This window comes from Panthera uncia (assembly GCF_023721935.1).
Source record: "Panthera uncia isolate 11264 chromosome C1 unlocalized genomic scaffold, Puncia_PCG_1.0 HiC_scaffold_4, whole genome shotgun sequence".
Lineage (NCBI taxonomy): Eukaryota > Metazoa > Chordata > Mammalia > Carnivora > Felidae > Panthera > Panthera uncia.
Genome location: NW_026057585.1, coordinates 2,861,144 through 2,877,426, shown reverse-complemented (window position 1 = coordinate 2,877,426; position 16,283 = coordinate 2,861,144). Strand labels below are relative to the sequence as shown.

General features: G+C 38.0%; 1 protein-coding gene across 4 annotated transcripts in view; it reads right to left on the bottom strand.

Moving 5' to 3' along the window:
* RNF115 (ring finger protein 115) overlaps positions 1-16,283 on the bottom strand; it is a 94,633-nt gene that overhangs the window by 53,559 nt on the left and 24,791 nt on the right. For 3 of the 4 annotated variants that reach the window (XR_007454625.1, XR_007454626.1, XM_049616462.1), the window contains exons 2-3: positions 13,347-13,405; positions 9,694-9,751 (exon numbers count right to left, since the gene is read on the bottom strand). Coding sequence is in view for 1 of the 4 variants with exons in the window: in XM_049616462.1 (XP_049472419.1) it covers positions 9,694-9,751; positions 13,347-13,405 (117 nt within the window). In the remaining 3 variants the exon portion in view is untranslated. Of the gene's footprint in view, positions 1-9,693; positions 9,752-12,404; positions 12,457-13,346; positions 13,406-16,283 lie in introns of all 4 variants that reach the window. The other variant, XR_007454627.1, reaches the window with a different exon arrangement.

The window sequence follows — 16,283 nt, the reverse complement described above, 5'->3', positions numbered from 1 at the left end:
GAGAGAGAGAGAGAGAGAGAGAGAGAGAGAGAGAGAGAGAGAGAATATCCTAACAAAGCTGCACACTCAGCGAGGAGCAAAACACAGAACTCGATCCCACAACCCGAGGATCATGACCTGAGCTGAAATCAAGAGTTGGACGCTCTGGAACCAGAAAAGGCCCTGAATAGCCAAAACAATCCTGAAAAAGAAAACCAAAGCTGGAAGCATCACAATCCCAGACTTCAAGCTGTATTACAAAGTTGTGATCATCAAGATAGTATGGTACTGACACAAAAACAGACACTTAGATCAATGGAACAGAATAGACAACCGAGAAATGGACCCACAAACATATGGCCAACTAATCTTTGACAGAACAGGAAAGAATATCCACTGGAAGAAAGATAGTCTCTTCAGCAAATGGTGCTGGAAAAACTGGACAGCAACATGCAGAAGAATGAACCTGGACCACTTTCTTACACCATACACAAAAATAAACTCAAAATGGATGAAAAACCTAAATGTAAGACAGAAAGCCATCAAAATCCCAGTGGAGAAAACAGGCAACAACCTCTTTGACTTGAGCCACAGCAACTTCTTACCTGAATGTCTCCAGAGGCCAGGGAAACAAAAGCAAAAATGAACTATTCCTTTTTAAAAGAATTTTTTTTTAACATTTATTCATTTTTTGAGAGACACAGACAGTGCGAGTGGGGAAAGGACAGAGAGGGAGACGCAGAATTCAAAGCAGGCTCTGAGCTGTCAGCACAGGGCCCAACATGGGGTTCGAACTCATGAACAGTGAGAACATGACCTGAGCCAAAGTCGGACGCTTAACCTGCTGAGCCACCCAGGCGCCCCAAAAACAAACTATTCCTCATCAAGATAAAAAGCTTCTGCACAGCAAAGGAAGCAAACTAAAAGGCAACCAACGGAATGGGAAAAGATATTTGCAAATGACATATCTGATAAAGGGTTAGTATCCAAAATCTATAAAGAACTTATAAAAACCAACACAATCCAGTGAAGAAATGGGCAAAACATGAATAGACACTTTTCCAAAGAAGACATCCAGATGGCTAACAGACACATGAAAAAATGCTCAACATCACTCATCATCAGAGAAATACAAATCAAAACCACAATGAGATACCACCTTACAGTGTGGCTAAAATTAACTCGGGCAACAACAGATGTTGGCGAGGATACAGAGAAAGAGGAACGCTTTGCACTGCTGGTGGGAATGCAAACTGGTTGCAGCCACTCTGGAAAACAGTATGGAGGTTCCTCAAAAAGTTAAAAATAGATGGGGCTCCTGGATGGCTCAGTCAGTTAAACGTCTGACTTTGCCTCAGGTCATGATTTTGCAATTTGTGGGTTCAAGCCCCATGATGGGCTCTGTGCTGACAGCCTGGAGCCTGCTTGAGATTCTGTGTCTCCCTCCCTCTTTGCCCCTCCCTGGCTCATGCTCTGTCTCTCTCAAAAATAAATAAAGGTTAAAAAAGTTAAAAAAAAAAAAAGTTAAAAATAGAACTACCCTATGACCCAGGAATTGCACTAGTAGGCATTTATCCGAAGGATACAGAAGTGCTATTTCGAAGGGGCACATGCACTCTAATGTTTATAGTAGCACTGCTGACAACAGCCAAAGTATGGAAAGAGCCTAAATGTCCATTGACTGATGACTGGATAAAGAAGATGTGGTATATATACACAATGGAATATTACTTGGCAATCAAAAATAATGAAATCTTGCCATTTACAACAACATGGATGGAACTAGAGTGTATTATGCTAAGCAAAATCAGTCAGAGAAAGACAAGTATCCTATGACTTCACTCACGTGCAATTTAAGATACAAAACAGATGAACGTAAGGGAAAGGAACCAAAGATAATATAAAAACAGAGAGGGAGATAAACCATAAGAGGCTCTTAAATATAGAGAACAAGCTGAGGGTTGCTGGAGGGGTGTTGGGTGGGGGGAATGGGCTAAAGGGGCAAAGGGGCATTAAGGAGGACACTTGTTGGGATGAGCACTGGGTGTTATATGTAAGTGATGAATCACCAAATTATATTCCTGAAACCATTATTACAATATATTTGAAAGCCTATCCTTTTTCTCCTGAATTGCCTTTGTTCCTTTGTCAAAATCAGTTGTCCATAGTGTATGTCTGTTTCTAGACTCTGGATACTCTGTTCTTCTGATCTATCTGTCTTCATGACAATACCACTGTCATGATTACTGTAGCTTTATAATAAATTTTGAAATCAGGTAGTATTGGTCCTCCAACTTTTTTCTTCTTTTTCAAAGAAGTTTTAGCTATTCTACATATTTGCATTTCCATGTGAATTTAGAATCTGCTTGTCAATTTTTTAAAAAAATACTTTTAATGTTTATTTTTGAGAGAGAGAGACAAAGACAGAGACAGAGCATGAGTGGGGAAGGGGCAGAGAGAGGGAGACACAGAATCCAAAGCAGGCTCCCAGGCTCTGAGCTGTCAGCACAGAGCCCAACACGGGGCTCAAACCCACAAGCCGTGAGATCATGACCTGAGCTAAAGTCGGACACTTAACTGACTGAGCCACCCAGGCACCCCTTTGCTTGTCAATTCCCATAAAAAAGCTGACTGGGATCTTCACTAGAATTATACTGAATTATAAATGACATCCCAACAATATTAAGTTGATCCATGAGTGGTACATATTTCTCCACTGGTGTTCTTCAATTTCTCTAAGTAACATGTTATAATTCTCCATGTTCAGATCTTAGACATCTTTCTGAAACTTAAAATATTTAATATTTGTATACAATTGTAAATTATTTTTTAATTTCAATTACCAACTGTTGCTAATATGTAAAAATATATTTGATTTTTGTTTTTCTTATATCCTGCAACCTTGCTAAATCCACTACCTCTAACAAGGGCTTTCTTATAGATTCCATCAGGTTTCCAACATAAAAGACCATGTCAATATGTCTTCACTTCCAATGTGGATGCCATTTATATGTGTGTGTGTATCTCTCTATCTTATTACACTGGCTAGAACCTCCAAAACAACATTGAACACAGGTGATGAGGGAAGACATCCTGGTCTTGTTCCTGATCTTAGCTAGAAAACACTTTGTTTCACCATTAATTATGACGTTAGTTGTAGGATTTTATTAGATGCTCTTTGTCAGATTAAGGAAATTACCATCTATTTTAGTTTGCTGAGAGTTTTTATCAAAAATTAATGTTAGTGAGCATCTGGGTGGCCCAGTTGATTGAGTGTCCAACTTTTGATTTTGACTCAGATCATGATCTCACAGTTAATGGGATCAAGCCCTGTGTCAGGCTCCACCCTGATGGTGCAGAGCCCGCTTGGGTTTCTCCCTCTCTTCTCCTCTCTCTCTGCCCCTCCCCCACTCAGATGCTCACTTTCTCTCAAAATAAACATTTTTTAAAAATTGATGTTAGATTTTGTCAAATGCTTTATTTGCATCCATTAAGATGACTGTATGATAGTGTTACTATGGTGAATCATGTTGATTTTCAAATGCTGAACTAATATTCAAATTATGAACTAACCTTGTATTCCTGAACTGAAATAAATCCCATTTGAGTATGATGTCTAATCCTTCTCATAGTGTTGGGTTCTATTTGCTAAAATTTTGTTTAGAATTTTCACATCTATATTCATGTTCATGAGGGGATATGTCCATAGTTTTTCCCGACTCATGATTTTTAGATATTAGAAACCTAAACTATATATTCATCCTGAGAAAGGTAGTAACTGTTATTAGCAAGTAGGCAAAGAAGTACAGGGATCTCACTTATCATGGAAATAAAGCTTCTACTTAGAAGTAAATGGAAGGATGAATAAAATTATTGCAAACCTCAAAGCTAAGAGGACAATTTAAAGACCTATACTTTAAAAGGTCTGTCTCCAGGAAATAGATTTGTTCAATAAATCAAGGAAAAATTAGAATAGTTTTTTTTTAAGAATAATAAACAACAACAACAACAAAAAAGAATAATAAACAGGGCACGTGGGTGACTCAGCTGGTTAAGCAAGGACTCTTGATTTCAGCTCAGGTCATGATCTCGTGGTTTGTGGGATCAAGCCCGCTGTCAGGCTTTGCACTGACAGCTCAGAGCCTGCTTGGGATTCTCTCTCTCCCTCTCCCCAACTTGTGCTCTCCCACATGCACACTCTCTCTCAAAAATAAGTAAACATTAAAAAAGAAGAAGAAACATTAGAATAATTACAAGGAGCAGTAATTATGAGCAGAAAGAAAAGTAAAAAAAAGTGTGCTCAACCTCAAATCAACTCAGGGGTGTGTGGAATATAAGGCTTAAAAGTAAATGGATGGGGCACCTGGGTGGCTCAGTCAGTTAAGTGTCCGACTTCAGCTCAGGTCATGATCTCACAGTTTGTGGGTTCGAGCCCCGCGTCGGGCTCTGTGCTGACAGCTCAGAGCCTGGAGCCTGCTTGGGATTCTGCATCTCCCTCTCTCCCTGACCCTCCCCCACTCACACTCTGTCTCTCTTTCAAGAATAAACATTAAAAAAAAATTTTAAAAATAAGTAAATGGAAATTTGGGGCACCTGGGTGTCTCCACCAGGTGAATGTCCAACTCTTGGGTTTCGGCTCAGGTCATGATCTCATGGTTCATGGGATCGAGCCCCACACTAGGCTTCGTGCTGACAGCATGGAGCTGCTTAGGATTCTCTTTCAAAATAAATAAATAAACTTTTTTTAAAAACAGTAAATGGAGATTCAGAGGTTTGTAATACACTGGCTGGGCAAGAAAAGGGCCCTCAAAAAGAAATCTTAAGACTATTGTTGCAACCACGACAAATTCCTAAATTTTACTAAAATACAGAACTCAAATACTATTCATAAAGAAAAATTATGATGTACAATCCCCTATCCCCCAGTAATATAAACACTGTCATAAATAATCTCTGGAAAGGCCCCTCCTCCCAAATGACTTTAAATTTACAGGCCATGGACTCTGGGCAACTGGCACACACTGAACAGAAAACTGGCAAGGCTGACACCAAGAATATATTATTTTACCCTTCTTCCTTCAGTTACCATTAAGTTTGTAGTCTTTGCTTGACAACAGTGTTATGGGTGTGAACTGAGTAAGCACTGAATTATCCAAAGTTCTTTTTGAACAACTGCTGAAAAGCTCAGGAGCTTTACTTGACATTTCCAAACCGACTGGATGTGAAGCAGGTACCATGAAATGAGCTTTACGTCTTCACACTAAAAAGTGAGACACATGGAAAGATCTGGCTGAATTAATTCAAACTTTAAGATTAAATCCAGGCTGCAACTGCTCAAAGAACCCAAATTCTACTGGTCAAGTGAGTGCAAGCCCTCTGGCTGAGACTAAGAACAAACAGGTAAAGGATGGTTAACCTGGAGAAGGATGGCTTAAAATCTTTAACTCCCTTTTTACTAGGTTGAATCATTTACAATTGCCATTTCTGTAGGTCAGAAATAGAATATTGACAATTTTATTTAGTTCAATGTAATTTAATTCTACACTGTTTTTTATTATTTCGGAGCCTTCTCCACAGGTCCCAAGAGCACACACAAAGAACATAAGTTGGTACTGGAGAGTCTTTCTTCATGGAGGTAAAAGCGAAACTTATCTCACGTTATCACTAACCTTCTCCCCCAGCTGCCACAGTCACTACTTCTACACCCCTGCTAATTTCAGGCTTAAATTACTGAACTCAAAAGTGAAGAGGGAAGAATCAGATCTCCCATTTCCATCTCTGACCCCTTCACTCATCCTTCGTTATTCTTCTCTACCAGAGGAGTGATGTATCTTACTGGTGAGTGGCAAGAGCCTAACATTGGCTGATTCATTTCTCCAATGGATGGAGTTCACATTTTAGGACGCTATAAAAATGCAGAAGGAATGGTTCTGAATATGAATGCCTGTTCTGCAACCTCTAATTCTTAGGTTAGTCATCCTATGTAAACTAAGGATGTCGGCTAGGCCACGGATCAATTATGTTCTCCAATATGGTTGAATAAGACTAAATTTTTATTTCCATCTGTCTGGCTTCTGTGGTTTATTTCTCAAGGTGTTCTAGACTCAGAGGTTAAGGGAAAAGATACAATCAATGATCAACCATCACATATAACCAGACATGTTTAACACAAGGTAATAGTTTAATAAATACAGGGTAGATGTGAGACAATATAATCTCAAAATATGTAATTCTTTTAACTACAAAGAGACAAAAAAGATTTTTGACGTAATCCTAAATAAATTTTAAAAAGCAGAAATACTCTGTGAATGCCTCTGAAAACAGTTATAAAGCATGCATGTGAAAAATGTAAGATATTATGCAAAGAAATAAATAAAGCTAAAATAAGGTGACGAGAATACAGGAGATTTTTTATTTTTTAAAAAATCTTCTTAATGTTATTATAGAATCTTTCGGTGCCTATGCCTCAAGATAAAACCTGAAAGGAAATGTATGGAAAAAAGGAGCTCTTGGAATAGTGGCACTCCAGATGTTTTTTAATATCTCTTAATTGTCGTTATAATGCCACATCATGTACCAAAAGAAATTTTATTCAAATAAATATAAATCAGAATGCTCAGAGCACCCCACCCTCTTGTGTATACCTGGGAGTTCTGTTTCCAGGAAGCCATCTATCTTATTTTCTGCTAATCCGAGGCAGCAGTCACAGCCACTCTTGCACTGAAGTGATCTGTTTAGGTAAGCTGAGACTCTCAGATCAGATGTCTCACTGGTACCAGGTCATGGTCAGCTTTCAAGTAATCAATGAAACCCTCATGTAGCCATGGGCTCAATTCCCCAGGTTACCACCAGGAACCTCAGTACAGCAATGTCCTTCCTCTCTCCAAACTGCTAGCAACATTTTTAGGTTCATTCTCCACTGACCTTTGCGCAATACTCAAACAAAGCTCCCATTTAACTGGCAACCCTCCTCCCACCCTCACTCCATCTTTACCCTCTTTCTGTCTTCCCCACCCCAGATCCACTTAATTTAAAAAAAAAAAAAAAAAAATCAATACCGATCTTGTTGAAAGTTTTGCTTGGACTAAGTCTCTTCTAATATATCTAGTATTTTAATTAAGTCAGCTATTAGTAAAGGCTAATTATAGAAAATGGCCTTGTCTTTCTTTGTACAAGCAACTCTGACTGAAGAAAAACAGAACAAAATTGAGCATAAGTTTTTGCTGAAATATCAACTAAAATCTGGAAAAGGAAAAAAAAAGTTTGGTTGCTATTTATAATTTTCTACGTTTTTTATCCAGGGACAAGAGTATAAAACCCTACAATTTATGAATGCTATTTTGAGATAATTTTTCTCACCTAATCGCTTTTTTAAATACCATCTACCCTGTTTAAACTTCTCTATGAAGGAATTTTACCTTCCTTCACTCATGCATGGCAGGCACATTGGCCTGCACATCTAGCATGTATTAATTCATTTAATCCCTGTGAGGTAGATGTTATCCCCAATTGACAGGCGAGAAAACGAGGCACTGAGAGACCCTAAGTAATTTTGCCCAGGTTACATAACAGTTACATACCAGCTCAACCCAGGATGAAGCTGAGGCAATCTTGTTCCAGACATACTACTATGTTGTCTGACCTTTCCTGCTAGAGACTGCAGCCCCCCAATCTCTCCCTTCTCCTGTGCTTGTTACATACACCCCACAATAAGCTTATCACACTCTGTATACTCTTTGTTTTCTTATTTGCTTCATATGTGTTTGTACTTGTTCCCCAACTAAATTAGAAGTTCCTGGCAGGCAAGGCAACCATGACATTTGCTTCTTGCCCCTACTTCCAGCAGATTGCTATGTATAAAACATTCAATACACCCTTTTTAAGCTGATTGATTTAAATCCCTGGCAATTTCTATAACATTATAAAAAGAGATTTTTTTCTATTTTCTAAATTCAAAAAGGAGAAAACTGACATATTCAAGCATGATGACCAGAGAGTTCTACAGAGGGAAAACTGGGCATAATCCTGCCCTTGCTACAACCCTAAGGGACATGAAGCCACGGGCTATATGACTCAGCAAAATTACTTTAACACCTGAAGGATAGCTCATGCCATCAGTGACAGATTTAGCATTACTAAAGTTAGGAAACTGACTACCTATATTTATTTTTCTTCTTAATGCATCTCCTCCTGGTGAGTCATATCTACAAAACTGACAGACTGAAGTTTTTCCATTTCCTAAGAGAACTAACATTTAAAGAAAATCAGATGAAGTTTCTTCAGCATATGTATAATCAGTAAGTGACAATCTGTGTTAGCAGGAATAGCACACACAGGGAAAAACATACTAAAATCAGAAAGGCTTCCAGGCCTGGCAAGCATACTAAATTTTAAATAATGTTTTTTAATCCATCAAAACAAGAAAATAAAAATGGGTGTTCAAAGACACGAAATGTTTTAAAGCACACACTAATCAGCCCATGTACTAAGGCACTTCAGAGTTAACCAAAAACCTTAAGACTGGATATTAAGAAGTACACAGACCATAAGTAAAAGAAAATACCCTTAGTAAAACAGGACTTTTACTCAAACATTTCATCAAGCTTCTTGACTGTAATTCTACAACATAAAAATCTGGGGGACTACAGGTCTTAAGAGAAATTTCAGAGGATAAAGGAGAGAAGCTTAGGGTTTTATGGGCTTCTTATTGAACACCAACTTTCCAATGCACGGCTAACAGCTTTAATTTACACACAAATAAATATCAAAAAATTGTGCTAGCTCTCTAATGCAGCTGAGCTATCTCTGGAAAAGGCTAATGTGATCCTGAAATACACACAAAAAATTCTGATTATGGGATTTAACTTTTTTTCTTTTAGCATCTGTTAGCTTTCTGAAGCCAACCAAGTTGTGTGGCAATAGAAGCAAAAGCAAACCGGTGTTTCTTGTAGGCTGAGACAGATGGCCTGTTCCTTATGCGCTACAGTCTCTAAATTATTAAAAACAAAGAGCATTTAACACCACTTACCTATACACTTAAAAATGGTTAAAATGATCAAAAGCAAACAAACAAGGAATTTTAAGCCAGTGAATAAAGCGAAAAAGAAAATTACTCTGAATTTAATGTAAAATGGTCTTCCAAGATGCAGACTAATGCGTTTTCAAATCATAGTTGTCCCCAAAAATATGGACACTACATTCTATAAAGAACTATAAATTAATTATAGGTCCACCTTGAGAGCTGGAGGCAAGTAAATACAGTATTCTTCATCTGGCCCCCTAATTCCAATCACAACAAACCACCACATTCATTAGAGGCAACCTCTAAAAAGCAGTCCTTCTGTGTACAGTTGAAGACTGTGCCTCGTTGTGACTTCAAGTACAACTCATTCTACCTGCTCTTTACTGGGCTGTCACATCACCAAAGCAGAGTATACAGCACTGTTGTTTCACAAACAACACAGCTTTTTTTCTCACACCACCAGGTTTAAAACAGCACAGATGAAGGAGGTTACTCTCTCTTCATCAAGGGTTTACCAAAAGTAACATGCCAAAGGCCGAACTACTAAAACACAAGTATCTTCCTGAGGGCTACTCTGGCACACATCTTTCTTATAGACTCTGATGTTTTGCTGCACTGGGAAGTGAAAATCCGTCAAGATTTTAACACCCACCCACTCCCTACAGAATCCCTACAGCCAAAGGAAAACTTACCTCTGCAAAGTGTGTTGATGTGCTATTGTCTATCCGGCTGCTGCCACCACCTACAAAACTGAAGAGAAAAAGGAATGAGTACCAGTTCTATTCCTAGGAATGAGCTTCCCTCCCAGAAGCTAAATATAGAATGGTACAATGAGAACAAAGCCCAATAAGGAAAAATAACTCATCCCAACGTGACACCTACGAAGGAAATTATGAAGAACTGGCTTGTGGCTTAATCTATGAAAAACATTTTAACAAACTACAAAACCAAGCATAAATCAAGTGAAAAATTGAAAAGAGGGGCCACCACAGAGTGGGAAGAAGGACCCACAGCCAGCAATGCAATTCAAATTTGACCCAGCAAGAGAAGAAAAACATTTATTCTCAAAGAGGCGAAGAACTAAAACAAGATTCTCGAAACGTTTCACTAAAAAATCATTCAACCACCAGATGAACACAACATGTAAGACTATTTGGGAATGATTAAATATAGTACTGCAAGGGGTCTGGTACGATATTTAGCACATTATAAAAGAACTCAATAAACATTTTTTCTCCTTCTGACAGTTTTCCCTATTCTTTGATTATCCTATACATCTTTCAGGGCCCATCTCAAATGCTACCTCCTTCATGAAGTCTTTTCTGAGCTCACCAACCAAACGAGGATCCTCCACACCCCTCTGCACTTTGACTTTGATTCTAAATTCTACCTTTTTATAAATATCTAGTATTTGTCTCATCCATTTCTAATCATTCCCTCCTTTCATAAATATAAATTCAGAGGGTAAAGACTGTATTAATACCACAAATATATGTAAAGTGTTTACTGTGTGTCAGACATTATACAGAGCACTCACCATTTTTGAAAACCTGAAACGCTGTATCTTATGTTGATAACTTGCAAATAAAAGTTGAGTTAAAATTGAATGTGGAAACAAAATAACTACTCCTAAAGATTAGGGAGAAATATCAGATCCCATGAAATTTGCAAAAAAAAAAAAAAAGAGAGAGCGAGCCAGAGAGCGGAAAATGGCCAACACTTTGTGGGGCAGAGAGGGATAGAAAGAATCAGAAGAACTGCTAGATACCACTTTTACTTCAAGAGACACAAGCCTACAAACATGTACACACAGTCACTCCAATGATACAAGTCCACAAACTACAGTAGCTTTCAGTTTCAGAACGCCAATCCAGGCACTGAGCTCAGCTCACTGAGGAAACAAACAGACCCTGGTTAGCCTAGAACCAAAAGTGAAAAAGTAAAGCTAATGCCATCCCCTATGTAGCCATGCTCAGGCCTTATTTGCTAATTAGAAACCATTTAACACTTATATTTGTTTCAGAAGTTAAAAACACTTTTACAAAAACATTTCAAATGTAGAACAAGCCCTCTAGAAATACTAGTACATTTATGCTAAATTACGTAAATAATTCAACTACCACCATGTACCCATTTTATTGCTCAAGCCTAGATAGGCCTCCAGGGCTCTTTCCTGCCTTTACTATCTGGTTTCAGAGATTCAAATATCCTTGGTAATTAAAGCTATCAACTCTATTTTCTTATAGTTCTGCTCCCCTTGAAACTCCCCCAGCATTCCCTTTCCTTAAAATTCCTCCATATTTTAAGAGTGACAGGGCTAATCATAGAGAAGGGACAACCACATCTCCTGAGAAATGTTCTCACAAATGTTACAAATGCCCCTCTGACGAATGTCTAGTAGCATCTGGAGCCCATTATCCAGTACCTACATATAAGGACCTCTTCTCATTAATTTTTATCATCCACTACTTACACTGTAATTGCTAAGTATGCAAATCAGCAAATGTTTAGGAACTTCATAAAAGGGAATATCATGCTAGCTCTAAAATACTGATTCTGAGAAAAAGGTTTCTTCAACCATTTAAAACACTGATCTTTCAGGGGCACCTAGGTGGCTCAGTCAGTTAAGACTCTTGATCTCAGCTCAGATCATAACCATGATCTCACGGTTATAAGATGAAGCTCCACATCTGGCTCAGCACATGGAGCCTACTTGGAATCCTCTCTCTCCCTCTCTGCCCCTCCCCTGCTTGCACACACCAAGGCACACACTCTCTCAAAATAAACAAACATTTAAAGAATAAATAAGTAAAATACTGATCTTTTAAAAGACATAATCTTTACATCTGAGTATTTGCTACCAATAGCACTTGCACAAGATAACCTTTGACCTACAAAGGCACAAATAAAAGAATTAAGTCAAGTGAAAGCAGGATCCATAAAATTCATAGTTCCCTGCTAAAAAAAAAAGATTCATCCTGCAGTTGATCACCATCTGCACTTAGAACCGTACTTTGTATACAGGGCTAAAGAAACCAAGGTTACTACTTAGAAAATTTAGAAAAAAATAAGCCAATTAATTGCTTCCCAATAACCAATATGCTCCTTACTTAACACATGCACAGCGTAAGTGTTTGCAGTAAGTATGTGATGCAATTGTAACAGCACAAAAAAAAGCTACCCCAAGTTAGCATGCCATTCACACAAAATTGCTACTTTCGCTGTCATGCTAATTTCCACAGGTTTAGAGCTAGTATTATGTTATTTAAAACGAAGGCTATTAGATCAACATGTAAGTGTTTGTACCAAACTTGATCTCATGCCATATACTGCCCCAAGAAGCTCCAGTTCATGTACACATATAATCGCCAATCGTTAATAAAGTTAAACTAATAGTACATACTGTAAAATGTGTAGTTTTTCCTGGTTGTGGAAGGGACCTTCAACTTTAGAGTCTGCCAACAGCAACAGTAAAGACATTATTTACTGCCATTAAAACCTCCAGTAAAGGAATTACTTACTGCCATTAAAACCTCCAAAGTCACTCCAAGATTAAAAGAAGCTTCAAATTACAGGTTCTTTTTATCCAGTCAGTATTTCTTCATTTGTCCAGCCACTGTCTAACCACATAGCCACAAAAGAACAAATGTGCCATTATGTTTAGCCAAAAAAGGCCATCATCCTATCAACGCTATTCTTTTTATTTTTTACAGTTTTATTCATATTAACCAAGATGTACTATAAAATACTGTCACTCAGAAATAGTTTCTCTTTTTACAGGTTTTAGATCTTTAATAAGACCAATTTCAAGCATTACAAACCCAAGTATTAACATTACAGTGACAAGATGGCATAGGCAATGCTTTTAGTAAGAACAGGGAGCTAAGGCTTCCTCAAGGCAGACTAACAGCTCGGCTTCTCTGGCTGGAACAGCCTATTTACCTTATATTAGATATCTTTGTCAGGAGTTGCTCCCCAGCCCACCAAAGAAACGTAATTCACCTGCAGGCAACAGAGTGGCCACTAAAAACCACCCAATAATCTAAAGGAACACCAAAGTCTCAGAAAATAAATGAACACTTACCAGATTTACTCTGATACGGATATAGAGGTTTCCAAGGAATGCCACATACACACAATCTGAAACAGCGCCTCTCATCTCATCACATCCCAAATTTTCCCATTTTTATTACCCTTCCCCCTGCCACTTTTCCTCCCTCTTTCCCTCCCTCTCTCAGCAGAGTGTAAGTTATAAAACCAATTTCTTTCTATTCATTCAGTAGATGCTGAAAGAAAGTAATTTGGATAACTGAATGCCTGATTTATTCATGAGCTTGTACAATACCTGGAATCATCTGTCACTTCTTCAATAAAGCCTGATTCACATCTGGGACAAATATATTCCTATAAAAGAAAGGAAGAAATAATAAAAGTCTTTCATTAGAAAGCCAAGTATGTCGTTTCAGAATAATATGCTGTACACACACTGAAGCTCTGAAATGTTACATGTACTTGCTGACTACAAGGACAGTTTTTTTCTACCACACTCTGGCAAATAAAGAATTCCTTAAGAAATTTGCAGACTGTCTTCCTAAGAGGTTCCCCCTGAGAACTCTGAGAGGGAGAATGTCAGATTTTTTTTAAATTTGGGCTGAATTTTTAAAAAACTGGAATCAATCCATGATCTAATATTCTCTTCAAATCTAATGAAAAATCTCCACTAAATATCAGAGCAGTAAGATTATAATATTGATAGGTACAAAAACTGCCATTTTTTTGCTATAAACATATAGAAGACACAAACTGAATCACAGTATAAATCAACTGGTAGACTAGAAATTCACAATGAAATTTTACAATATTTCTAATCTATTTTTTGACTACCAATAATTCCCAATAAAACTTAACATTCTCAGGTATTTAACAGAAATGTTAATTTACCGCCACCTTGGGTGGCTTACTCAGTTGAGTGTCTGACTCTTGATTTCAACTCAGGTTGTAATCTCATAGTTTATGAGACTGAGCCCTGCATCGGGTTCATGCTGACAGTGCAAAGCCTACTTGGGATTCTCTCTCCCTCTCTCTCTCTGCCCCTCTGGAGCGCGCGCTCTCTATCTCTCTCTCTCTCTCTCAAAATAAATAAATAAACATTAAAAAAAAAGAAGTGTTAATTCAAATAACTAGAACAATTCCATTAAATCAGCCTCTATTTCCTTTGGTACCTTGAATCTTTATTTTTTATTTTTTAAGGTTTTTATCTTTAAGAGACAGAGTGTGAGCAGGGGAGGGGCAGAGAGAGAGGGAGACACAGAATCTGAAGCAAGCTCCAGGCTCTGAGCTGTCAGCACAGAGCCCGACGTGGGGCTCGAACTCACAAACCACAAGATCATGACCTGAGCCGAAGTCAGATGCTTAACCAACCACCCAGGCACCCTGAATCTTTCTTTTAAATAAATATCAAGCATTGATATTGACAACAAAGAATATACATTAGAGACTGTCTTATCATAGTTTTAAAAAATGTATTTTAACTCCCTATTAAAATAGATCTAGGAAAGACATTTTCAACTATTTTCTTGCTCCCTATATTCTAAACCTTAAATAAACTTTGTCTTATCAGAAAGTGATGTAAGCCATATTGGGTTACTCAAAGACAGAATGGTAATTCAAACATTAAAATGCTTTCTTAAAAGAGATATAAAGAAAAAAGACCAATCCCCTCCATCAAGGAAATTAGCTGGGTGAGGATACAATCTATCAAAGAAACAGTAAAATTTAATAAAATAATTGCTATAATCAATGCACACTGGGAATATAAGGAAAGGCCAAAGTTTGCCTAAGAGAATCAGGAAGGCTTTCTCTAAAACAGAGACTTAAATTATTAGTCTGTTTGCTCCATGAAAAAGGAAATTATGAGCTTAGGATCATAACAACAGAATATAACACACATGGAATTTGGAGGGGAGTGGTTGCCACAGGAGCGTGGATAGGCAGGCAAGGGTAAGACTGTGGAAAACTTCAGATTAACTATGAACTTTAACCTGTGGATCAGAAGCTCTCACATTTTTTTCTCGGCTACCCACATGAAGGACGAGAAACACACAACTGGCACACTGTAAACTACTCCAGAAATAAAATAATCTGGAAATCATATAAATCCCTAAGCCCCTCCCTCTACTCCTTCATCCTCCAACCTCCCAAGTAGCAGTAATTCTATCCCTTTGTCTCCCACTAAGAAAGTTTATCTGAGTGCAAATGAGATTGATTTCAGAAGGCTAACCTTAAATCTATTCTAAGGTCTAATGTTAAAAAGAAAGACAGGAATCAATTACGGGACACCTGGGTGGCTCAGTTGGTTGAGCATCTGACTTCAGCTCAGGTCACAATCTCACGGTTCGTCAGTTCAAGCCCCACATTGGGCTCTCTGCTGTCAGCACAGAGCCTCCTTCAGATCCTCTGTCCTCCTTTCACTGCCCCTCCCCAGCTTGCACTCTCTCAAAAATAAACAAACATTAAAAAAAGGAATCAATCACAACCATAGTGCTGGCTCCTATGATTTCCTCCCTCTCCGCTCACTCATTCCCAATGTTTAAATATCTTCTGTATGGAACAATTCCCAAATGTGTATCTCCACCCCATACCATGCTTCTGAACCCTCTTTCTTTCTTACACTTACACACACACCTGATGAGCTGGCACACCAGTCTGCTCATACTGGAAACCTGGGAGCCATTCCTGATACCTCCCATTCCACTATCTTCCAACATTCAACAATCAAATCCTGGCACTCCTAGTTTGAACACATTTCTCAAATCTGCTCCATGCCCCACTGCCACACTATCTTAAGCCAGGACTGGACCTAGACACAGAAATACCTTTCCTCTTAAGTGTCACAGCCTTTCCATATCTTCTGCATACTGAAGTCAGAATGATCTTTTTTTAAACATAAAAACAGCCATGTCATTTCCCAGCTTAATACCCTTTAACTATTTCCCAAAACACTTTGTATAAAATCAAACTCTTAAACATGACTTACAAGGCCACGATTCAGCTAGTTTCTATTCAACTGGCCCACATCACTTCAGGCTACTCTCCCTCCCTCAGTACATTCCAGCTACATGGGCCTTCTTTCATTTTTTCTGACTCATCAAGCTCGCCCTGCCTCTAAGCTTGCATATATACATATGTATATATATATACATAAACACTATATATATATATATATACATAAACACTATATATATATATATATATGTACATATATATATATATATATATATAT